This window comes from Lachnellula hyalina (assembly GCF_007821495.1).
Source record: "Lachnellula hyalina strain CBS 185.66 chromosome Unknown contig00022, whole genome shotgun sequence".
NCBI lineage: Eukaryota > Fungi > Ascomycota > Leotiomycetes > Helotiales > Lachnaceae > Lachnellula > Lachnellula hyalina.
The window spans coordinates 239471-264635 of NW_022157136.1; the positions used below are offsets into that span (position 1 = coordinate 239471).

Below are 25165 nucleotides of genomic sequence, written 5' to 3' on the forward strand. Positions count from 1 at the left end.
ATCCGACAACGCTGGTGTACTATCCCCCAAAATTCCAAACAAGACAAAAAGAATCGCCCAATATTAATTCGTAATTCATAATCATCATCCATAATTTCAATGCCAACTTGAAGCATCAGTACCTCCATATACACCTCACTCCCCTAACCAAGGGAAATCTCTCTCCTCCACCCTTGTACACGTCAAATACGCTACGCCCTCGGCGCTACCCAGTAAACAACATCCCATTAGGGGCTTCACTACCTCCCTCGCTAGCCCTCGCAGCTCCTCCATCCGCTTCTCGAAGCGTTTGAGGGCATCGCGGGAATATAATTCGGGAGTCAGCTTTAAGAAGCGTTTACACTCATCATGGCTCAAATAATTGGCGGGGAAAGAGCCTAGGGTGCGGAAAGTACGGCCTGTAGGTGGAGAGGCTTCGTAGTTCGGAGGTGGTGCAACAGTAAGAGCAGCTTGGGAATGCGAGTGAGAGCTACGAGATCCATGGGTGCCTCCACCATTCCGAGAAGGTGGTCCGCGAGCAGAAGTTGGAGGTAGAGGCGGAGGGGGGGAGGTAGAATCCGCAAGCCACTGCCTGAATAGTGACACAACGAGCCAATCCAGGTACGAGTTCTGTGGTGTTACTCGCTCGCCTCTCGATGTTGTGAGATTTAATCTGAAAAGCCGCCCTTCAATTTTCCCAACCATGTCCGCCATATCCTCGACCTTGTCCTCAATTATTTCTAACACGGAATCAGGCAGTTCCCGCCTAATGTGCCGCTCCCCTTGTGGCCATGCTCCTATCACATGTATGAGCGCTTCTTGAAAGACACTCTTCGACTGTGCCAGGTAACCGAGTTTGAGGTACGAGGTAGGGTATTTGGCGATTTGTTTCCAGAGGCGGGATTGGAATTGGAGAAGGTGATGGTCAATTCGAGGGCCTACCACAGCTAGGGCGTCGTAGAGATCTGCGAGCGTGAGGAGGGATTTGCATTGTATATAAGCGGTTGCTATATCGATCGAGTCGAGTGCTGGGGGGTAGTTGTAGAATATTCGGAAGAGATTGTCGTAGTCATTGAGTAGATCTAGATCTTCTTGACTTATGGGAGGAGCTTGGGGTGTGTGTGAGGAGGCCAGACTGAGGTTTGCGACTGAGCGGAAGAAAGAGGGGTTCGAAGAGGGAGGTTTGTTCCTCACGGGTGGAGGAAGAGCGTCGTTCGCGCCGAAGACGGATACAGCTTTGTTCTCCTTTTGCACCAGCATGGGTATATCGTCGCGGTTGGTGCCAGTATCCAGCTCATACCTCCATCTCTTCTTCACGTCCCTATTCCTACCCACCTCACTCCCAGAATCCTCTCCTATCCTCGCCAACTCTCCTCCACCCTCATTACTCGCCCGCGACCACTCTTGACTTGTGCTCGCCTCGAAGAATCCGGAGCATTGCGTAAGTATTAATCGATGTAGGAGATACCGGTTCGTCCTTGACCCAGCCCTAACCAAGATCTCCACATCGCCCGTATGCGAGAACTCGGGGAACTCGTTCGATATGTACCCAGTGCTCCTATGTTGTCTGCTACCCCTCCTGTGCCTCGATGAACTTGCGACGGAAGAGGGCCCCCTCCGCGCAAGAGAATTGGAGGGCTCAACTTCCATTTGCGATACCATTATTGATTTCTCCCTTTCCGTCTTTCTTACAAGGTCTCAAATCGGCTCGATATGTATTGCGGGGCTTCACGTACCAGAAGCTCAAAATCCCATCTTCGCGCGTCAGAATTCGCGGTAGAGTGAAGCGAAATAAAGGGTCGTTGTCAAAAGGATATACTTGTGCTTTCTTCACTCCTGCCTTCCCTCACGCACAGCGCGACTGCGTTCTTTCTTAAGTACGGTATCGATCGATGAGGCGCTCGTCCCTTCTGTCTCGCAGAAGTTCTCTTGCCGTGTCAGATGGAAAACGCGTGGAACATGCTAATACTGGAAACAAAGACAAAGAACAAAGCAATACAAAAAGAAGAGACTCACCGTCAACAGAAGCGCGCTCAAGCGCAGGGGAATAGTGGCAGTGGCAACCAGAGATCACAAGCCAGCTGTGCGTGCGAGTTCGCTCGTCCAATTGTATCCCCACCAATGACCCTGGTATCCTTGGCAACAGCTTCTCGGCGTTCTTTCACTGGGTCGCTGCTGCTGGCCACTCGACTGCATGCAGTTCAACTTCAGCCAGGCAGGGCCAACTCTTGCATTAAGGTACCGCCCCACCAATAGCCAGCCGTGAAGCTGCATAATCGGGCATAAAGTCAGGTAAGGGGTTCGCATTATTGTTCAACCCCTTGGTTCATAAGAGAGGTTATCGTTGAGCTTGTGTAAATACCTCAGGTAGGTACCACCAGTACTAATAGAGACTCTTTCATTATATCCATCTTCCCCTAAACTTATTACTTCCCGCATTCAACGAGATATAATGTTGTCGTGACTATCCATACTAGCCGTAAAGGTCTTCAACCTAGTAGATTCCTCCAGCCCCAGCGACTGTTCATATAGCCCCGCCCCGTCCTCTTCGTGCCACCACATGGTAAGTTTGATGTTACGCATTAGTCACGACTCAACGCTCTCATATATCTGCAGTATGCTTACCATCGCCATGAACAGTACTGCCATTTACCTGCACCTGACCTACATCAAGCTCCTTGCTCATGTTCAGCGCTCGAGTGCCAAACGAATTAGATGGAGAAGCCATGGTTGGATTTCCCCCACCAGGGAAGATATCTTGGATGCTGTTTCACGCATGAGGTTAACGGTGAGCTCGATTTAGAATGCGGCCCATTCGGTTGTGTTCTGGTATCATCGTTTCTTTGAACTCGGTTTCACGGCGGCGGGTCTTGTCTGCTGTTCGGAGGAGGATGTCGCGGCGTGTCATCCATGGTGTGTGCTTCCATGTCTTGAAGGCCTTGGAGGCTGAGTCTGCTGCTGCTGAGGCGGTCGTAGAATCAGCGCTTTGAGCGAGGCAAAGCTGGCTTTGGAGCTGGTTGGAAATGATAGGGAAAGTACGAGCTCCAATTGCTTCATACTTGCCGTCGATGAGGAAGGGGAGGACCTTCATGTCCTTGACTTCTGAGAGTTGAGTAGACTAATTTGAGTAAATTGAAATATCTCAAGCTCTGAAAATTGGTTGTCTGTTCTTGAACATAATGAGCTGGTGGAAATATCTTTATATACTGTAATGTTTACTGGAACTTTTTCGGACTAGAGTCAACGGATAAAGCACGAGAAAACGAAGGCTGAGTAACTTTCCAGGTAGCACCTTTGTAAGTGGCTAATTTTTAATCATTATCGGCGAACTCTCATCCCCAGATTAATGGGGTTTGTAAAAGAGTCCCCCCCAGATTGCATAATCTGAGAACATCAGCTGGGCCCAGAGCTACAGCTAATTTCCTAGTTTATTTCCTAGCGTTCTGTCGAGCGCTCTCCAGCACTATATACTATACAGAGCCTTTTATGATGCTATGATGTCATAGGTAAATTTATTGGAAAATGGTACAAGTACAATTAGTGTTAAAAACGGGGCTATTATAAGGCAACGTAAAAAAGTGTACTACGTAGGAAGTTGGGATTATAGCGAAGCGTAATCTCGATATTAGATTTATAAATCCTCTGTCAGATCATAGCCCCAAATTATATTAAAGGGCAGATGATGGCTGCTTATTAGAGACTATAATTTGTAGTGTATATTATAAACCAGCTTACCCCAGATTATAGTTGCGAATAATAGGCCTAAGACCAAGAATAAAAAAGCCATCACTATTAACGCGGTGTTAATAACGCCGCAATAGATGCCTCAGACGGCAGAATGCTTACCAGCACATGTGACAAAAGTATGTAAGAGCTAGAAAGTGACCAATAGCGTGTGAATTGCATGGAGGTTGGTTGTTGTTAAAAGTAGAGGCACCAGGACTAGACTCGGAATGATTTCTGTTGGAATATGGGGCTGAATTCCGACCTTTACAATCATGTGACATCATGTGATCTAGCTTAGTCAGCAGAAGAGGCATAACCTCTTCGCGTTTGCAACACCATTATGAATGCTAAGCATCATCAACCAAATACAGAATCAAGCCTATACTACGTAGTAGAGAAGTGATCACGTATCAAACCTGTGATACCAACAATTTCTAAAGTCCGCAGAAGTATCAGAATATAACTCCAAAACCCGATTTTTCAGAAGGCGTGCAATGACACCCTACTTGTAACCATCGACCACCCAGCCACTGTTTGAAGTAGGACATACTTGCCTTGCCGATTGCCTACTACTTTGTCAAAAGGCTACTGTGTAACACGAGGCAAGTCACATGATTATGGTCGTCATCAGCCGCCAACTTGAAGAAGAAAAATCGGCGTGCCACTCGGCTAGCAGTTCGCTTGTTCATATGATTTGGGCCTATTCTTCTGGCACACAAGCAAATGGAACGGTGTCCAATGACTTCAAGTCGAGGACTGTCAAGGTTCCTTTCCCCGTGTGACTGATATATGTTTTCGATTTATTGCTGTTGTGCTTTATGCAATGCGCTGATAGCCAAAGACTATTGAGTGACCTGATGCTGACCTGCCCGCCTCCGATCCCCGTTCCGTTTTATGTTACATTGTGCTTATTGCCCACGAAGCCACCTCCCGATGCAAAAGCCCCCATGTAAAACTCCTGCTGGACGCAAAGCAAAGCAGAATTCAACTCCCATTTTGTAACCCCCACCAAATGTTTGTGACAGCCATCCTCAGCTTAAGTCCATATCCACCTCGTTGGAACTTGATTGTCCATTCATAGCGATAACGTTCAAGCTTTCCATGTGCGTTTCGTCAATCGTTGTCATTGGCTGTGGTCCGCCATTGGCCTTTGGGGTCTCTCCAGCATCCATAGTTACCTCTCCGTCGAATATAGGCTGAGGACCACGAAGATTTTCCCAGACCTTCTCTAAACTCGCACTCACAAGTCTTCCCTGCTTCAAATCTTCTCCAAACAAGAAGTATCCCTCATTCGCTTCAACTAGATAACTTGCCAAGCCCTTGCTTTGAAGTCTGATCTTCGCGTTGGTGACCGGGTAGTGGTTCTCAATGTACTTGGTCCAACCCCGAGCTGCAGCCTGGATGTGTTCGTCGGCGCTAATCAACGACCATCCAATGCCCAAATGACGAGTGAAGTCATCGATGGTAGGCTCTGCGAGACCCTTGCACCTCTCCGGGGACGAGGCTATCAGCTCTCCATTCTGCAAAACTTCTTCGGCAATGGAGGAAACAGTGGGATTTATCCTCTGGCTCTTGGTTGCGCGTAGAATTGGCGCATCGGGTGACACCGTAGGCTTCGGCTTCTCCTCAAGCTTCTCTTCTGCCCAAGTGCCCGTCTGGCTGTCTGCCTCCATGATATAGCCGACATTGGGTTTTATCAATACCATTCCTTCGCCATATTCCCACTCCGCTTCGTTCTCTTGTGGATTTGATTGAGGGATAGGGTCTAGGAAGTCATCGTCACCTAGGTTCGGCGCGGCTTCGTCGCGTGAGCGCTTTCGACCGGCCGCAGATGGCGGCGCAGGAACTGGCAATACTGAGCAGGAGGGTGATGGGAATTGAGGCTCGTTGCCTTTCTCGAAAGGTGAGGCGAAAGTTGGGCGATCTGAGTTCATTTTGAAAGAAGGCTGTGGAGGAAGCTGAGGAAGCTGAACAAGGATAGGAGAGGACGATGAGAATGACTGGTCGAAATATCTCATGGTTGAATAGTGTCTGGACTGGGTACCTAGGGAGTATTGGTGATGGTAGTAGTGATGATAGTAGTAGCAGCAGCAGTAGTAGAAGGTAAGGCTGTTGATGGAAGAAGAGAAAGTGACAATTGGGGATGAGACAATGAAGAAGATAGGAAGTGTGGTGTGGGGGGGGGAGACACAGGTTTAAGAAAAGATGAAAAGTGTGGATGGGAAGGGAAGGGAAGGGAGGGAAGGGAAGTTAATACACATGGGAGAAGAGAAAGAGGGAAACTGAGAAGCCGAGAGAGAAGCTGAGAGGCCGGAAGCCTTTGAGAGGCAAGGCAAGGAAGGGAAGGCAGATGGAAGGGAAGGGTACAGTAGGACGAGATCTCCATTATGATTGGGTGGAAGGTTGTGGAGCTTAGGCTCCACTAAGGATCCACTTGCATGACAAGGGTCACTGTTTAGGTTGAATCTAGTCATGTCGAGCATTCTCCGAGCGATGGCTGGGCTGCCAGAATTTGCGGGGAACATGTGACGTATCACGTGTATAACCTCGCAACTTCTACAGGTGCATTATAAACTGTATTGAGAGAATAAATGGTACAATAATTAGCTGAGTACCAATGGATAACTTTAATCTACTTATGTCATGATCGGAAATCTCTTCACAATCATGTACCAGCACGTGATCGTCGGCCTGAATGTTTGCGACTCCGTCTGGCCTTGGTGGCTGGGCTGGGCTGGCTCGCTGGCTGCTGCCCGCCCCGCCATCCCAATACTGTCAGTCAGTAGCGGTACTAACCTCGCCCTGCGCCCGCCACGCAATATTGTATTGACATTATTGCAGATTGAAGGCAAGAAACTTCACATCCCAAATATTTGATTCTGTTCTCGTTGTCCAACGCTCGGAAAGTAACACAACAAGTCGATCGCAATCATGGCTTCCGTTACTTCTCTCGACAAGGACATGCGCAAATTGCGCCTCGATCGCTACACCCCGCAGGCTGCGAATGAAGTCCGAACTTTCGTCGAGGATTCCCTGGGAGAACGCCTACCACCAGGAGATCTACTCGAGAGTCTGAAAGATGGAGTTGCGCTTTGCAAGTATGATACCGTCCCCGTTCCCTGTTGTATGAGAATCATTTGCTAATACGTACCTACCTTAGACTTGTCAACCTCGCTGTACCCAACACCGTGAGATTCAAAACCAAGGCCGTCATGCCCTTCGTTCAGATGGAAAACATATCTCTATACCTTTCAGCATGCAAACAGCCTCCGTTCAACCTCCAATCCCACGACATGTTCCTCACAGTCGATCTCTACGAATCCAAAGATCCAGCCCAAGTCTTACAATGTCTTGGCGCATTCAGCAGAGCCGCGCACCGAATTGCTCCTTCGAAATTCCCGAACCAGATCGGCGGAAATTCTCGTGGCGTGGTGAGTCCACAAGTTACTGGAGCTGGCGCAGTTGGAGGTGGTAGTTTTGGCAATCGAGGACGAGGTCTCTCAAGTGCGAGTAATACTTCTTCGGCCTATAATCCGAGCGTGAGACCCGCCGGCTCTCTAACACCAACACGAACTGGTGACTCTAACAGTGGAAGATGGAGTCCAACGAAGACCTCCAAGCCTCTCTCGCCTAGTGGGGTCAGCAGTTGGAGTAAGAAGTCTGATGAAGGCGCAACATCGCCGGCATGGAACATCGCGCAGTATGGTTATATGGGTGGTGCAAGTCAGGGAAATCTTGGGGTTTCGTTTGGTGGTAGACGTCAAATCACAAGCGCTGGTCCCAATGTTCCGAATATGGCCGAGAAAGAGAAGAGACGAAGGGAGAAAGAGGTAGAAGAGGAACGGTTGAGAACTGAGGCCGAGGATGAAGCTCGTAGAAGAGCAGAAGAGGCGGCTGCCGAAGAAGAGAGCGCGCGAATCGCCGAGGAAGAGAGATGGGCAACGGAGAGCAAAAAATTGAGAGAACAAGAACGACAAATGGCTGCTGAGGAGAAGAGAAAATGGGAGGAAGAAGAGCAGAGATGGCGATTGGAGGAGGAGGGCCGTCAGAAAGAAGAACGAGAAGCAGAAGCCAGGTTGCAGGACGAGCGAAAAATAGCACGTGGCAACAGCGACGCTCGATTGAAAGGACAATTTTTGAGTCAATACCAGGCCGAGAATGGCGCTCAACAGGATAATTCTGGAAGCAGTCGAATTAAGGAATTGGAACGAGAACTGGAACTAGCTCGAGAACGAGAAAAGCAATACGAGAGAGAACGGCAGACGAAATTAGGTGAACGAAACCATCAAGTAATGGAGGATCACGATTTGGCTGTACGCATGAAGGAAGAAAGCTCGAAGTCACGACAGCGGTCACGCAGTAGACCACGGGCACCACCACGCAAACCCAGCGAGGAAGAATGGCGACGAGACGAGCGAGATTACCTCCGCAAGCAATGGAGTACTCAACATAGTTCCGAGGAAGTCGCTGCTCCATTACCTTCAAAATCACCGCGACCCTTACCAGAACCCGCACCCCCGGTTCGAGTGGTGAAGAACAACACTGGGCCCTCCTCAAGACCTCTTCCCGACCCAACAAAATACGCCTCATCATCCAACCCACCAGCCAATTTGTCACAATCTCAAAATCGCACCGACAGATACCTCTCATCCAACCCCGCACCCCAGCAAGCTAAGCCGACAACCACCTACTCCAACGAAATCGGCGGCTTCGATAGTACAGCTGAGCGCGATGCCGAGGACCGCCGCCGTCTTGCTTCGCAGCAGAAGACTAAAGCTGGTGGATGGGCTTCCAAGTCGCTGCTAGAGCGCGAGATGGAAATGGAGAGGCAGCGTCAGCAGGAGTGGGAAGAAGGCCAGAAGGAGATTAAGAATAAAGTTCCTGCCGGAGCTGGGGTTGATGGGATTGGAGGTGGGATTGGAGGAAAGTGGGATGTTAACCAATGGACTGGTTATACGGGTGGCGATGGACAGAATAGAGGTACGCAGGGGATTGGTAGTGGCAGGAGACAGATTGTTGGACCAAGACCGCCGCCTCCGGGCCGTTGAATGAGTAACGGGTGTTTTGGGGTTAATGGTTCTGTTGGTTTTGGATGATTGGGTATAAACAGGAAAAGGCTGGTTGAGTGGTTTGAGATTGAGCGGGCGTCACTGGATAATAGATAGATGAGCGATGAGCGATAAGCTAACGAATGAGAATACCTGTAGACTGATACCAAATTGCAGTTCCCTGACGTATATCCAGTGCTTCTTTTAAATCCATTAAACTCAATATCTTGCATCAGTGCTCTCTTACCCCCAAGTGGAAGTCTTCATCTCCCTCCTGCTTTTCAACAAATGTCTCAAGCGATGATGAAACTTCGGAACAGTGCATAATTTTACCCTCAGATGTTTCATTTTTCCTGTCTCCATGTCATACCTTCAAACTACGCTCCCAATGGATAGTTCCTTCCCGTAATACCTATCATGTAGGAAGCAGAAAAAGTCTAAGAAATCCAACATGCTATCTTGCCACGAATGTTCACAACAGGTATCTTTACCGTCGCTCTGCACCAAGACACAGGCTCCTCGGCAACATGTCTGTCATTTCATTATCAAAGAGTCTTCCGCGAGTTCTTCCGCAGGTTCAAAGGAGATAGGGAGTTTCTATGAAAGCCAAGTATCAATTACCCCGCAGAAGGTTGTTTGAGGATGAAGTTGATACAACCTCCTGGTAAGCTACCTTAAAAAGTAATGGTACTAAAACAGTTGTTTATCTGCCACTAGTTCTTACTGGCTATTTTCAACCCCGGAAATACGTTTATAAAGAGCCGGTACCAGCATATCGCATACCCTATTTCCCGCGGGCATATGGTTTCGATCTTGAGCTGATGGCGAGGACCCCGCGAGTTGGACACATATGAATGCTTAGTGTTACATCCTATGTCCGTTGAGGATCGGGGTATCAGGCGCAGAGTTGGTTTGGATGACTCAAGTGGTTATCATGCTGGTTTGCTGTCAAGGGCAGCTTTGCTGTCATTCGTTTAATTGACAAGGTATGTAAAATTGGAATAGCACACTTGATTAAGATAAATCATCTTCGTTGAGACCATGAAGACGAACTAGGTCAGTCACCCGTGATTTCATACGCATGGGAGATGGGAGGGACCGCCGCTGTTACGCCCTTGAGTATGTAAAGAGGACTTCTTTATCTCTACTACACATGTAATATACGTGTAGTGCTCCAAGAATTTGACGCCATTCTTGATCAAGAAAGAACGACCCAACTGTACGATTGCCACTGGGCCAACGTTCTTTTTGTGAGAGTTACTAAATCATATCTTTCCCAATAAAACCTCTCAATATAGTGTTTTCTAGGTAATGGTTTTTGGCCTTGATCCTTTGTCAATTCGTCTGAACGCTGCTGTGTGGCCGCCTCAACCGCCTGCAGGGAAGTTTCCCTACCTCTCCACCAAGCAAACTCTCCAATGCTTAGCTTCGACTTTTGCTATATATCTAAGGACCACGAGCTTCCCAATCAACCAAGATACCCCTCATGAATCACTCAACAGACAACAGAATGTGAGCAACTCACTCCATTCGCGAGGTTTGTCTCTCTGCCACCTTACTGCATCTTGAAGCCTCAAAATCATTTTATAACGCAAGGTGGTTGGATATTGTCCGCAAATATCCAAATCAAGTGCGATGGGGACTTGACAGCAAGGCCACATTTGACAACAAGTTTCCTGCGAGTGTCAATCTCAGCATATTATAGCCTGTGAACAACCACGACTTGCTTTGATATTTCAAGAGACTCGGAAGAGCTCGGAAGAGTCCTCGCTAACATCGGTTGGGTCTTTTCCCATGTAATGCTCACAAATCAATGTTGCTCAAGTCAGATCGATTCAGTAATCTATGCTAGGCAACCATTTATATATTTCTAGGAGCACCAGTGATATTAGAGCCAACTTGCGTTGAAATAAGAAGTAATGAAACGTACTCTGCCATTGCAGATACAAATGTCTCAAGGTGAGTCCCAGAAGATACCGTTTGACGTTCCCACAAGCTAATGCTTTTAGACACGCTTGAATATACACCTTTAATCTATTCCGAAGAATCAGCAGCTTCTCCGAGGTAGGCAAGTAGAACCCACTTGGGAGGCTCAACTCATTTCGATAGTAGACTTGAAGTTGAAACACATCAGATACATTGGTGCAAATGCTAACTTTTGTACTATACATGTTTCGTAATCGTCGTAAAGCCCGCTTCCGTGCTAAGCATAAAATACAAGAAGTAAAGTTCATACTCTCTCTTCCCCATCCCGGCACACGAATATAAACGTAAGTCCAGCTTACTCGCAAGGGTCAACCCAAGCATCGAGCGCCAAGTTCTTCAGCAAAGTTGAAAATCCAGCTACGCCACAGTCCTTCGACTTGACATCAGCAGCTATACTGTCAGGCGCACCGTCTGGGTATTCGATATGAAAGACCGGCTTTCCGGCAGTAATGAAAGGTTGGAAAAGATCGCATTCTCCAAATTCTGCGCACTGCTCATTGACCTGCCATTCCATGATAGGTAGCGTCGTTTCCACCAGCCCTCCTGCATTCTTCAGACCAATCGACATGCCGCGGGAGTGAGCAGCGTCGGCAAGAAACGTCAGGTAGTCCACGGCATCATCTTCTGTGAGACCAACCCCGTTGGCATTGTCGTATGCGTCTACGTTATCCGGATCGACGCCATCGCATCCCTTAGCCAGCGCCTGATCGATACGAGCCGTCATGATCGTGCGGACGTTGGCTGAATTGGTGTTCAACCACCACTCGCCTTCCCAGCCATCCATCGCCAATCCCTTGTCACTTGCCTGGAAAGAAGATGCATCTGAACGCCAATCCTCGTAGGAACCCGCGGAGAAGTAGCATATGACTTTCTTGTTATTGGATTGGAGGTTGGCAATGGTCGTTGCGTCGTTATCGAAAAGATCGATATCGTACACTTCAGCCGCATAACTAACATCGGTAACTTCCCCTGTGAGTTGGATCTGCCACTGTGTTCCAGCTGCTGGCTTCCAGTATGAGCCAGAACTTGTTGGAGAGGCACTGGAGTGAACAAAAACTGCACCAAACGCAAAAAGAGTGTTAAGGATTGAAGGCATAATGAATGGAAGTTCAGATGAAAGTGTCTAAAATGAACGTGGTAAATGAATGTGTATACAGAAGAATTCAACGTATGTACGAATGGTGAAAGTACAATGAAAGAGCTAGGATGGCTATACTTATATATGATTTTGAGTCGAGGTGTCTTCCCGCACTTCTTGACCATGGCATGTTTACCCCTGAAGTATGTAATTAGTGATGCTCCCGAGATAACTTGGCAAGGCGCGATGGACGCCAGACCGGTCAAAAATTGTTTCGAATTCTGACATGAGTTTTGCTTGGCCAGAAACTTCCATCCAATCTTAGAATAATTTCAGTGCCTCGAGAAGACACACACTCGCATATTTCCTTTAGAAATGCTAGGCTTATGGACAACAGTGCAAGGGCACCACAGAACTTTCTGGGGAAGTTGGGATTAAGAGGCTAGTACTATACTGTAAAGGGAAGGTACCTTATGGCCCGTGTCTGTGCCTCTGGCGAATTGTTTACTCGAAGGAGTACCGAAGAAGGATAGAGACACCAGTCAGTGTATTGGTGACAAATCGCGTGGTGATTAAGGGGGTACAGTACAGTACAGTACCTATTGTAGGAATTAGCGGCGAGTAGAATTGACGCTACTGTACTGGAAAGAAGGGGTAATTCAACCTCACCTTATATTACTACATAATATCTCATAAACAGGACATTTCCGCATATTATAAGCTTCCTTATATTACACTATACAGGGACTGCTATTAATGAGCCCGTATTTTCTGGTGGCAATTTCCTAATGCTAGGACGTCGGAATTCTCGGGAAGATGAGACTGCAGCGGGAGCGGGAGTGGTGCCAACTGGACATCCCCTTATTCTATTGCACTTTCTCCAGGCGACTGACAGCACACAGCCTCTCACCAAATGATTGAGTGCCAGTTTGGGCGTGTCATCCTGATGGAAATACTTCAGCTAAGCCTTGCAATAGCTATGGAGTACTGCGAGCAACACAACACTAAAGAACACAATCAGTGATATAAACGAAGCTTAGGTAGAAAGGACATGTTAAATGGTATCATAAATCACTACTAAAACATCCAATTTGAATCGCAAGATGCGCTCATCCTTGAGATCCAACCTTCAACTCATCCACCTTCTCCGCAACACCCCTAACCTCACCTTCCTGCAACTCCATCCTCTTCCAATCCCAATAATTCTTCCTCACCCTGTCGTACTTGTCGCCCAGCAACCTCAACGCCTTATCCGCCTTGACATTCTCCCCCTTCTCGGCCCAAATATCAGCCAACAAGTCAAGCGCATGACTACTCTTAACATCCTCTTCCTCACCCTCCCCAATTTTCACAAACTCCCCCCGCAAACCACTCTAGACTCCCCAACTTCCTCCCACCTTTCCTCAGCACGCCCCTCAAGTAGTTCCACGGACTTTGGTTCTGCGGAGCCTCAAAAGTAGCCGCTTCCGCGAACTCGATTTCCCTCTTTAACACCCCATCAGGAATCTTAGGATCGTGCTCTGTAGCTTTTGAGCCCCGCGTCGCGTATTTGGGGTCTGAGAATACGACGAAGAAACGGTGCGACCATGCACTGTTATTCCTCACATCCCTACGCAGCAAGTCTTCAATAGACCTCAGCTCCGTCTCGTTGAACATATCTAGTTTCCAACATAGGTATTGGCGATATGACCACACATGATAATTCTTACCATCCTGCTCAAACATCTGCGTCATAAAATCCCTCTCACTTTCCTCTAAGGACTTGATGGCTTCCGGAGAGATGGTTTGGACTAGATGGTCGATGAGCAGTTGGCGGTGGTGCCAGATCTGGTAGTTCTTTTGATTTTCGAGCGCGGTTTCGTTTACCCATGCTAGTTCTTCTGTAAGTGATGATTGGAGGGAGAAGAGCGTGGATGCCCGGTACAGCCAGACGGTGTAGTGAGCGGGGTTGAGAGAGATGATGTGTTCGGTGAGGCAGAGGACACGAGGACTGTGTTCTTTTGCTGCCATTACTGCGCGGAGGTAGCCCATTGCTGTATATATCTGTTAGATAAAGAGGCCAAAAAGTCAAAAGTGATGTATACCTTCGGCGTAATCGTCCGTATATGCTATTTGAGCTAATGCTCCTTCCCCATCATCCTGCGGTATAGGCACCACATCATCCCACTCCGGATTGCCTTCATAAAACCCCATTCTCTTTCCCTGGAGTAACCCAATAAGTTTTCTTCTATTTTTTTCGTCCTCAACAGCTCCCTCAAAGGTCTCCCCTTCCGGTATCTTTTCCCTCCGGTCTCTAAACCGCACACTCTCCCTCCGCAATTCCTGCAACTGCCGTTCCCTTTTCCTATACTGGGCGTACTCCTCTACTTTGTAAGTCCCCAGTTCCTGCCCTCTACTATCCTTCCCAAGGTTTCTAGGTTGTGGTAGTGGGATAGGGATATTCTGTTTCTCGACAGCGGCCCAGAATTCCTTCTGCTGCGGAGAAGGCCAGGTTTTCCAAACGCCTGTCTCAAGAAAGCGGGAGTTTGCGTATGCAGATTTCTCGGTGGGTGTAAGTGATGTCAGGCTCTTGGTTTGTGCGAGCGTGAGAAAAGGCCGCGAGGACTGGTAGAGATCTTGCTGGAGGGCGGAGATGGAGGGGTCTATTAGAGCTTTTGTTAGCAAAGTTGCGGCTGCAGGTTTGCGAAGGAAACAAATTCAATGGGGAAGCTTTAAATGCACAACATGAGTAGCATACATTCTTTTGGTGGCTCTGGAGCTCTAGGCTGAGCTTTTGGAGATTTGGAGGCTTTTGGTGCCATTGTTATGTCGAGGTGGGGGAATTCACATCATTAAAGAATGTCAGCCGCAGCCTCGCGTACCAAGAACAATAGTAAGGGGCTTTCAAAGAACATTGTGCATGATAGTATGTACATAATTATACTTCTTGCGTTGTTGTCTTTTCTATGGCTTTTTTGTTTGAATTATCTAGCAATATTGCGGTGAATAGAAAAGCCTGGCGTCTGAATACAAGCCCAATAGCTCAAGCCTAATATCTAGTTTCTCCCTTTTGTACAGCCTGCTCTTGCCAGCGTGATCTAATCTTCTACCCTCCAAAACTTCCATGCATCTCGATCGCCCGTCTCACCACGCACCCCGACAAGTTCTTCGACACCTTCGATACCATCAGCATTCAGGAACTTCTCTTGGTCAATCTCCTCTCCTCCATCATCGTCCTCCATTCCATTTTTAAGCACAGCTGGCCAAAGAACCCCGACTCCGTCACAGCCTAATGTTGTCTCGAATGTGCGATAATTTTCGTCGTCCAACGATTCTTCTAAGCGTTTCATCCTTTGAGGTGTAATATCTGGCTTAAGTAAAGTAATTGCGCAGCCTCCTCCACCAGCACCAGTCAATTTGGTCCAACCAATACCCTCGTGATCAACCAACTCCCGTATCCGCTCTAATCGGGGATGTGATACTCCTAAAGCGACAAGAAGCCCATGATTGACCGTCATTAGACTCCCTACCTGTTCTAAACTCGACAGCTCTTCGTTGTCAAAATCTTCGTGTCCAATCAATGCCGCAGCTCCTTCTGTGACCTTTCCTATCGCATGTAATATAGACTCAGTGATCTGAGGGTGCTTTTCTTTCAATGCTGCAACTTTTGCAACCTCAAATGCAGTAGATTTCGCCTGCTTGGTATCAACTAGTAGTAATGGTAGCTCGGGGAAATTCCAGAGGGGATCGACGCGGGGTGGCTTATTGTAATTCGTTCGTTGGAAAACAACGGCCTTTCCTTGGGTCGCAACTGTATTATCCACCCCAGAAGGGTTACCGTGTATGCACATTTCTCCTACAAAAGCCCATTTGTTGATACGTTCTATCTGCAAGCGCCCTTCCTCGGCTGGTTGATCGGGGTGAGGTCCGGAAAGTGTGCGAATCTGCAACAAGAGGGCGGCCGAGAGACAGACAGATATGGACGCACTACTGCCCAAGCCCGCAGCAATTGGTATTGTCGATCGAAGCGTGTATAAACATCCATTAAAGGAGGGAGAACCAAGGGAAAGTAGTAAATACAAAAAGCAAGAAGCAGAGTTCTTGTGGACCTTTCGAGTATCATCTGCAACTCCCACCGAGACGGTTTCAAGATGCGGTTGCAGAGCTTCTACGAGGTCTTTATCGAGCTCAGTGACAAGGTCGTAATAATACTTCTTCTTGGAAGGATGTGAAAAGGTAGCCCATGGAAGATCGTCAATGTTCCAGGTATGAGAAAGATTGATATCAGGAAATCGGAGGGATATGGTTCGTTTTGACTTGGAGAGCGCTGTGACGAGTAGATAGGAGCGAAGAGAAATTGCAGCAGCAATGGCAGGCTGTTTCCTAGTCAGCAAGCACGCATTGATGCAAAGCCCGACGCACCTTTCCATGGACTACTGCATGCTCCCCGAAGACGATGACCTTGCCGGGAGCCGACACCATGAAAGACGGCATCATGGGGGACGATTGCTTCCTGTTCAAAGGCAATCTGGGACTCCTGAGGGAACCATTGTTATGCATTTTGGTATTCACCATGTCGTCGGCCAGCCCATTGATACGAACGCTGCTTCCATTTGAATGAGGCGGCATACCCGAGGAGGGCGAGTTCGGTGAGGTGTCAGACGGGGACGGGGTCTCGAAATGTAGGGAGGCTGTAGTTGTAGTTGTGGTACTCGAACTTGATCGCGAATGGTTCTTGGAGTTCTCCGACTTTGCGCCAATAGACCTTCGGGTCTGGCTGGTCATTGCACAGTGTTCATGCTACGTGTGGGTGAATGCGACAGCGACTGCAATCCCAGTGAAGGACAATGAGATCTTTGTTTGTGTACGTAGACACTGCACGTACGGAGTAGGGCGAGGCGATCACCGCAGGCCGTCGAGGGCTGCACCGGTGGACCGACTACTGGCTGGCTGGTGCACCACCATGACCTGGAGTTCCGGGGTTCTCTGGCCATCCTTTCCTAAAGAAATAAGCTTGAGTAAGCCTGAGCATGGCCGAGCAAGCCTATAAGGAGCAACCCCTGCGTCGTCCCCTTTTCCAGAACAGCGGGACTAGTACGAAGTGACTTCTTCTCCGACTTACTTCATACTTCATCTAGGTACCCAAACATATGAAATTAAATACCATTATAACATAAACCTAAGAGAAAGACTTCTTTACTTCCTGAATTCCCTGCCATGATTTGAGATTCTTCGATTAGCTATTTCTCGTGGTTTTTGCTATATAATCTTCGGAATATCGGAATCCGATGTCCAAGGTATTCTGCAGAGACCTGCGCTCTCCGATACCACCCACACCTGCGTCTTCACCTCCCCATTCGGCGCCTCTTTTGCATCCAGATGTTTGATCTGGACTGCTTCGTCTTTTTATAGACAAGAAGGAAAATCAATATATATTCTGTTTTCTAGCTCCAATCCTCTTCTAAACCTTGGCAATACGCACCTTTACCTTCCTTCTGCTCTTATAGGCCTTTGGGTTTGGATGAATTCCCCACCTTGTCATAGACTTCACACCAAGTCATTAGCCCCCAACCCCCCAATGGATGTTTATCTAGAATTCTAGATCTCAAATGGCCATCCTGTGCCGAAGTTTATTCCGCCACTTGTACCACAGTTGTATCTCTATTCAATATTCACTCGCGTTGACATACGATTCGCCGAAAGCTGCTATAAGAAGCTGCGGGTTTGCCCCCTTTTAAGCGATCTGGACATAGCTCCGTAACATCTCACCTAGTTTTATCACTTCAGACATTAGTATGTAGTTCCAGACTCAGATTCAAACTTTACAGGAGCCGATTCTCTATACTACAGTCCTTTTATGGTGCTATGCGAGGCAGAGATAGTGTACCACATCAGGTCCTTCCTGCCCAAGCTAAGAGCACCTGACCCCAAACAGTATACCCTCTCTATCTACTATGCCACTATTCCCATATCAACAGCGCAGAACCACATAGATTCTCTACATGCTATACTTGATATTATAAATCATTTACATTGCTACACAAAAGTCATACCTCTCCTCCCAATAATGTAGCGCAAACTGAGATACACTGGACAGGTGAAGTTTTGATGCTATGTACTTTTCCCGCACACCTGGTATATAGAAGACCTTAAAAGCTGGAAATGTTAAGGAAAACTTCCTACGTCAAAGTACAAATGCGAAGCAAGTGTTCTCCGCATTACTCATGGGTCTACTTTATTGATTTTATAAAAATGATTCTCTGTTCTGTTGGTTGTACTTAGGAGATCAGCAAGGACAGTTAAGAGAGACATCAGGGGCTATACAAATGTGAAAATCTACCATTAAAAACATGTTAAGCCTCGTGCCGCCGTCTTTAAGAGTCAGCTAAATTCAAAGAGCGTATAGAATATCTCCTAGAAGATAAGGTATGATTTTGTTAGAATGCATGCGAAATGTTTGAAAGGAATAGAGTATCTGGGTCAGAGAGCTTGCTTGGATATTGCAAAGAGTTGTTTGATGGACATGTGGATTAAGACAGTCGCAGTATAGTAGAACACGATCTTCTCTTCCTCGAATACTGCAGTGAGAGGTGTATAAGATCATGTATTCTTCTACCTCAGGTAAGGAACAGGGCTCGATATCCGGTTGTACTCCCCACTCGCCTCTTTCCATCTTTGACCAGACATGTCCCCAGTATTCGCAAGACATTGTCAAGCAGTCGGCATATTGTTTCCCGTAGTCTCATCCCTAGAGTCCGTAGACATCAATCGGCCTTCTCACACTCTTCGAATAGCATGGTACGTATATCTCCTTGAAACCCCCGCGTGTCTTTCAATAAACCATAGAGTTCTATCTACCATCTCCATATTCAATAGCCTCCGCTCGGAAGGTTGCACCGCATATCTCAGCATGGTTGTCCCTACCAGCCACGGCGTTGGACTGCTGTCGCTCTCTGCCACCCTTCAATGTAATTCCGATACTTCACAACAAATATAATCTGTAAAGGGGAGATTGTGCCTTGAAAGCTTTAAAATCGGAAAGAATCTCGTCGAAAAACATAGTAGGTATATCTTGCCATTCGAATCTTTCATAAATTCATCGTGCGAGCGCTTAGTTTGATCTTGTGCCTTGCGTATAGGTAGCAAGTGAAATCTTGTCTTGTAGAGATAGGGATCCGGATTTAATGCTCGAAAATTCGTCAAAGAGGACTGGAAATGCTATCGCCTAATTCGGGGGGCGGGGAGGAGTCATACTGAAGAGATTTCCAAAAACAGGTGATCCAGATTTGGCGTGATTTGGAGATGATATCTCCTTGTAAGATGATTGATGGATCGTAGACGGAAAATCGAAACTTTCGGTCCGAAAGCTAAAAGCTCAAACATGAAGAGATTGCACAGAAGCCTCCTAGACCTGTGCATTTGATTACCAGTATATTATTCGGATCTTCTGTAAGAGATTGAGAGTTCAATCATGCAACGCGGGTAGTCCGAAGTGAGTAGCCTGTACGCTCGATGGAAGAAAGATATTCGTCTCAAGGTGAATCCTTAATTTGTTATTGTGGTTCTCTAATCTTCCAACTCGGCACTACCGAGAACCAAGGCAGATTTCGCCATTCTCTCCTGTTCATGTGTACAGTGCGCATGTTTTGACAAGGACTGTGGGTTTGGAAGCTGTAGAGAAATCAAGAACTCCTAAAAACGAGTATATTAGGAACGAGGCTAGGACGTTTTATCCGCAATACTACAAGCAAGTATCCATGCACCGGCTACCACGTTGGCGAAGGAGCCGTTAAAGATCAACCGCAGCGAGCTCAGCTATCACGAGCCTTCGTCCTCACTAGATCCAAAAACAGTGGGCGTGCATTGAGTGATTTGGAAATTGAAGGGAGGTGAAAAAAAGTCAAAAGTACAGACAGAGAAGGATAATAATTTGAATGCTCATGCGACTTCTCCCGGTAGACCGGGCAAGCTTTTTGAGATCGCGACGACGCCGCGGCCGCGCAACAATAAGGAAGGATGTAAATAAATAGTTCTACATCCGTAAATCCCAAGTAGGGGAATAAAATGAAACACGAAGGATTCAGCAAAGCCAAATCGGCGACGATACACATCTCTTCACCACAATAGTAAAGGAGATGCGTAACTTCTTTTACTCCTTCCTAAGGTCTAGGAAGGAACTCTCCAGGAAGTAGCCTCCTCGGAAATAGAATTCATATACGTGAAGAAGGATAGTTAGCTTTCGTTCTACTGAGTAAAACCCCGCTTCCACTTCCTTAGTTCTTCGTATAATTCAAATTACCTACTTGGGCATGAGTACATAGGTATATTAAACACGCCATTGCAAAGAAAGAACCCGCAAGCTAACTAAACCTCCGCCCTAGGCTACCAGCGCCACACAGTATAGCAGCGTCCAGATATCCCTGGGCCTGGGGCTCTGAAACCAGTCCAGTGGACCCAAAAAAGAACCTTGCGAATCCCGACATCTGGGAGCTTGGGAAGAATACCTAGGAATAACGTTCATGGGTTTCCCTTGAAGCAGCGAGACGAGGCCTCGAGAGTACGGAGTACAGGAGTTGGTTTCTGAATAGGCAGTGAGTGCACTAGCCACCTAGTATAACTAGTAAACAGCCCAGCCCAGCCCTACGTACAAATAATTAAATGCACTAGTGAAGTATATTTTAATGAAGTATCATTTAATTTAATATAGTAAAGTTTAATCATTAACCTGAAGATGCCGGACGTCGGGCCCGGGACATAAGCTCGCACGCGTATAATTACCATGCACGTATAATCAAATGGCTTGCTTGGCATTGCTAATTCTTACTTGAAATCTTCCGTACTCTGTGCCGAGCTGAACGATTGGATTAGAGCGGAATGGTTCGTAAAGAAGGCTGAAGAGGCTGAGGAGGCTAATTTCTTATTAAATTTGGGTATTAATACAATGGTTGCTTTTTGGAAAGGTTAGCTCGTTAGGTTAGATGCGTTCGGGGGCTGCTAATAGGGGAAAAATGATTGGTTGGTGATACGAATTTTCTGCCCGTGTACTTGTACTCATTAGGTGATTTGCCCCTTTTAGGGGGTCAGCGTCGACAGCGATACGAACGCTTAGGATCGGTATTATTAAAAAGGCAATAGAGGCATTAAGGTTGGGAGAACTGTATTTGATTGTCATTGCATTTATCTGTCACCGAGTGCGGTCCACACGATCTATGCAACAGTTTCCCTTTCCCATCATCTGTTCATCTCCTATGCTAAAAGCGAAAAAGAAATCATCGATCAAGCTTTTGCGATCGTTCGTTGTTGTTTCTGTACAAATGTGCCACGCCGTGCATGCAAGTAATCGCCGCCTAGAAATTCCCAACCAAAATGCATCTGAGGTGGTGCATGGATGCAGCCCGAAATCCACCACTCTCATTAATAAATACCATCTGCAAAACGCGAGAACTCCATCACCAAGCCCGGTGGTAACCATTCGTAGGTCTCGAAAAGAGGTGCGAAAAAGCAAGAAACCAGTCCAGCGTTCATCACGACCCCGTCGACAATAGCAGCGCAGCTGTAGAAGTAAAGACAAACTCTTTAATTGAAGATTGCGGAGGAGACCAGTCCACCGAAAATTCAACAAGGCAAATCTAGAGACAAAGGAAATCTCAGCGAGTGGATGAAGCAGCAAGCGCCGTTGATAAATGCTTATGATGCCGTGAAAATGCAAAGCGCAGCGCGAGCCACTTTTGTTCCCTTCCTTTATATGATATATAATGATCCCAATTTCCCTTCTGTTTGTTACGCCTGAAAATTTTGCAAAAACTGTGGAAAGCCCCAACGCTTGGACGGATCATAGAGAAAATTGTAGGTACAGGTACATTAATAACTTTTTGTACAGTGAATGGAATGTGCACTCGAAGTAGAAGAATATGATGAATGTCGTGAGGTAGGTCACTTAGTGATGAGCAGTATCAAGTGAGGGTTTGGGTGACATTGGAGTTCGGTTGAAGACGGTTTGACGAATGGTTTTAAAGACCCCTTCTCTTTCAGGAGCTTCTGGCCCATTGACGTATATGCTGGTAGCTGGGTCGATCTTGATGCGACAGAACAGTGTGGAGAACAAGAACTGGTCCCCGTTACCATCGTAGAGAGGAAGCGTGCGATAGCCTTGTTTGAGACTGCTGAGTTTAGCAGTGTACGTTGCAAGTGGAAGGCCTTTGTCGCTGAAGTTGTGACCGTCCGGTGAGCAGCGTACTGTCCAACGGACAAAAACCAATTCTGGAAACTTGGTCGTAAGATCAAAGGTGAACTTGTTGTTGAAGATAGGGTTGAAGCCATTCTCTTGGAGGATACCAGTGCGACGCTTGTGTGGGGTACCAAGTCCAGATGAGCCATCTTTGGAAGGTGCTTCGGAGCCACCTTCACCAACAACGCCCTTGTTATCTTTATCCTTGTCGTCGGCATGGAAAACTTCAACTTCGACATAAGGGTCAACGCTGCGTGTTTGGGCGAGCCCCTTCGGTCTCATAAGCTGCTGTGCTGAAATGACATCGATAGAGAAGTTGACGTTCTTGCGTTCCCGCTTGATGTAACCAGCACCTGCTTCGTTAAGTACACTGGGAATCATCTTGATCTCTCGCAATTCCCTCGGCTTAAGGATGTATCCGGATTGATCGGTACCGCCTGCAAACATTGCGTCGTTCATTTGCATTCCTAAATCATATGTCTGCCAGTTGAGAGCAACCATCTGAACTCCACGTCGCCAGTATTTAAGAGGATCGAAGTTTGTCGATGCGACTCGCCATCCATTGGGGTAAACTCTCATCATGTATCGCATGTTATGTCTTGTGATGGCCCGTCTGTCTTCTGGCGTCCTGCTGTTCTTGTCGAAGGTACTTTCCATGAAAGAAAAAATATGATTGCAAGCCTTACTCTCTGCAGTATCGAAGCCGTGGAACTTGAGGCCAGCGCTATAGACACCCAGTTCGCCAAGAACTTTGATGATGTTACTGGTCTTGTTCCGCCGATTGCTCTCTTTCGCTTTAGCCATGTCTTCTGTAAAACTCTCGCTGTCACTGGTGCTGCTGCTCAAGCTATCTGGGCCCTCGCTCCCCGAGTTCTTGAATTGGGCACGGACTAGTCCCGGTGCTCTTTGATATGGACTTGGGGGCAGGAGACCGGCCGAGATAGTCGAGTTGTCAAGCTGTGCTGGGCGAATGTATGGGGAATTCACGCTACTGCCCCGACTTCGTCCTGTCGGTAGCTCCGGCAAATTAGAATCGTGAAACAGTCGAGGTTTCTTGACTTTGATGAGGATTCGATTGAGTAACTGCGACGGAGAAGGAAGCTGCTCGTATGATGCATCTAGCGGCTCTGTGACAAGTTTTGGACCACAAGTGGTTCTGATGATTTCGGCCATCAATGCTTGTTGCGCTGGGTTGCAATGGACCTCGAGCGAAATCCACAAGGGGTAGGGTGATTTGACAAAGGCATATTTGCTAATTGTCGACATGACATCGTGGAAAGAAACTTGACTCGTGAGTGTTCGGCCATGCATGACAACAGGCTGTCCATCATTGCCATTCCAGCAATCCACCTCGACACATCTACAACCACGATTCAAGGCTGAGATATACGCTTCGACACTCGACTGCCCAGCCACCTGGCGACCTAACAGATAGGTGTTGTGGGAACTGGAAATGTAATACTCGTTCAAAGGGCGGTTCAGAGTTGGGTTGAATTGCGTCGGAAAGGCTTCTAAGGGCACATTGAAGGTCGAGATCAGGAAGCTAGTAAGGGCGGCTTCGTTCATTCGAGGTGTCCCTTCAATCGTATCTTGCAATCCCTGCTCCTTTGACTTTGAACGACGAGCAAATTTTGCAAAAGTACCTTCCCAGTAAGCTCGGTCGGCATCGACGTCTTCGCGTTGAACTGTTCTAAGGAAGCCCAAGAATTCCTGGGCCGTGATGCCCTTCTCAGAATCAGATGCCAACTCTCTGTAGATTGCTCCGACATCGTCCCGCCTCTTCATTAATTTGACGAAATCCTGAAACTCGGCAAAGTTCAGTCGTCCAGTTCGTGACACGTCTGCTAGGTCAAATTTGGAACGAATGTAATTGGAAGAGCCGTGAATATGAAGGGAACGACAAAGCCGTTCTACTCCAACAATATCAATTTCTTCTTCATCATCAGAGTGCGGCTTGTCATGATATTGCTTGCTCATTTCAGTTCGCCAGCACGCCCGGACAGCCTTGTCATGGAACGATGATAGCGAAGCCATAAGATCTTGACGGTGTTTGGATATCGCATCAAGTGTCGTTGTCCAGAGGTAGAAAGTCTGTTCGTCCGTGGCAATCAAATGCATCACTTTCTGTGCACGACCTTTTGATTTGTCTGGTACAGCGTAAACAATGGAGAAGAATATTGGCTCGTCTGCTGCTGAGACCCCAAACTCTTGACGGTAATTCCGAGCATCTGCTCCTGCCCTTATGTCCTTGATATCGTCGATATAGAAAGACTTTGAGGGTCGATCTCTGCCCCAAGATACCTTTGCAGACTCGCTATCCAGAACGAAAACCATGGTCTTATTTTTCTTCTTTGTCACTTTCTGCATGATCGTTCCTTGGGTCAGTATAGCTGGTATGACAGGGCCAGGCGAAGAACTCAAGGTAGGAACTGTCGATGAACCTATAGAAGCAGTAGTACTCGGGAAATCGCGAGGTCCATCCATGCCCAAGGGGGTGTAATGAAGCTCTTCACGACAGTCCCCAACGAATTCTGGTTCAGAATCAGATATAAGAGCCCCACGGCCGCCCTCGGGCGCTGTGTTGGTACTATCACTTCTCCGTCGAACAATGACGGGCCCAGTGCTGTGATCACGACTCATCGCTGTGGTTGAAGATTGGCGCCGGCGGCCGGCAAACTGAGTGGCTCGATTGGATATCCTTCGTATTAACCCAGGGGACTTGCTCATAGTCATAGCCTCACTCATTGCACTATGGCTCGATTTGCGCGATATAATGGACTCGGGAAGCTCGAACGGGGGCGGAGGAAAGTCGGAGTCGCGGCCGCGGAGGACATCTGGTGAGCCCTGAATCGAAGAGTTGTTCGTAGCAATTTGGGCGGTCTCGGGCGACATGATTGGGGAGGCTTGGGGAGAACTTGAGGTGGTGACCGACGAGGCGCTGATCGCAGACGCAGGCACGGATGGTGTAGACGTCGAGATGGAGGGTATGAAGCTGGTCTGGACATGGTTGGGTTTTGCGCGCCGTGTCAATGAATATTGGGAAGATTGGGAAGATTGAGGAGTCATAGTCGTAGAGGTCGGTATATCCATCGTAGTAGGCGCTGCCCGCAAGGACGGACTTGGAGAAGGGGAGGAGGGCAT

General features: G+C 47.6%; 7 protein-coding genes across 7 annotated transcripts; 1 reads left to right on the forward strand and 6 right to left on the reverse strand.

Moving 5' to 3' along the window:
- Positions 1 to 135: 135 nt before the first annotated feature.
- Positions 136 to 1641, reverse strand: LHYA1_G002505 (uncharacterized protein; the record flags this gene model as incomplete). Its single annotated transcript, XM_031147481.1, has 1 exon — positions 136 to 1641. One exon carries the CDS (start codon positions 1639 to 1641, stop codon positions 136 to 138), a length of 1506 nt encoding a protein of 501 aa, XP_031007917.1.
- Positions 1642 to 4736: 3095 nt separating this feature from the next.
- LHYA1_G002506 (uncharacterized protein) lies at positions 4737 to 5723 on the reverse strand (the record flags this gene model as incomplete). Its single annotated transcript, XM_031147482.1, has 1 exon — positions 4737 to 5723. One exon carries the CDS (start codon positions 5721 to 5723, stop codon positions 4737 to 4739), a length of 987 nt encoding a protein of 328 aa, XP_031007916.1.
- Positions 5724 to 6636: 913 nt separating this feature from the next.
- On the forward strand, positions 6637 to 8753 carry SCP1 (Transgelin; the record flags this gene model as incomplete). The annotated part of the gene is made up of 2 exons (XM_031147483.1): positions 6637 to 6803; positions 6866 to 8753. 2 exons carry the CDS (start codon positions 6637 to 6639, stop codon positions 8751 to 8753), a joined length of 2055 nt encoding a protein of 684 aa, XP_031007915.1.
- A 2281-nt stretch (positions 8754 to 11034) lies between these two features.
- Positions 11035 to 11835, reverse strand: LHYA1_G002508 (uncharacterized protein; the record flags this gene model as incomplete). Its single annotated transcript, XM_031147484.1, has 1 exon — positions 11035 to 11835. The coding sequence occupies one exon, from the start codon at positions 11833 to 11835 to the stop codon at positions 11035 to 11037; it is 801 nt and encodes a 266-aa protein (XP_031007921.1).
- A 1091-nt stretch (positions 11836 to 12926) lies between these two features.
- RAM2 (Protein farnesyltransferase/geranylgeranyltransferase type-1 subunit alpha) lies at positions 12927 to 14618 on the reverse strand (the record flags this gene model as incomplete). Its single annotated transcript, XM_031147485.1, is given in 4 exon segments — positions 12927 to 13154; positions 13174 to 13850; positions 13902 to 14459; positions 14555 to 14618. The coding sequence occupies 4 exon segments, from the start codon at positions 14616 to 14618 to the stop codon at positions 12927 to 12929; spliced, it is 1527 nt and encodes a 508-aa protein (XP_031007920.1).
- Positions 14619 to 14894: 276 nt separating this feature from the next.
- ERG12_0 (Mevalonate kinase) lies at positions 14895 to 16581 on the reverse strand (the record flags this gene model as incomplete). Its single annotated transcript, XM_031147486.1, has 2 exons — positions 14895 to 16172; positions 16219 to 16581. The coding sequence occupies 2 exons, from the start codon at positions 16579 to 16581 to the stop codon at positions 14895 to 14897; spliced, it is 1641 nt and encodes a 546-aa protein (XP_031007872.1).
- A 5152-nt stretch (positions 16582 to 21733) lies between these two features.
- On the reverse strand, positions 21734 to 25165 carry plc1_0 (1-phosphatidylinositol 4,5-bisphosphate phosphodiesterase; the record flags this gene model as incomplete). The annotated part of the gene is made up of 1 exon (XM_031147487.1): positions 21734 to 25165. One exon carries the CDS (start codon positions 25163 to 25165, stop codon positions 21734 to 21736), a length of 3432 nt encoding a protein of 1143 aa, XP_031007873.1.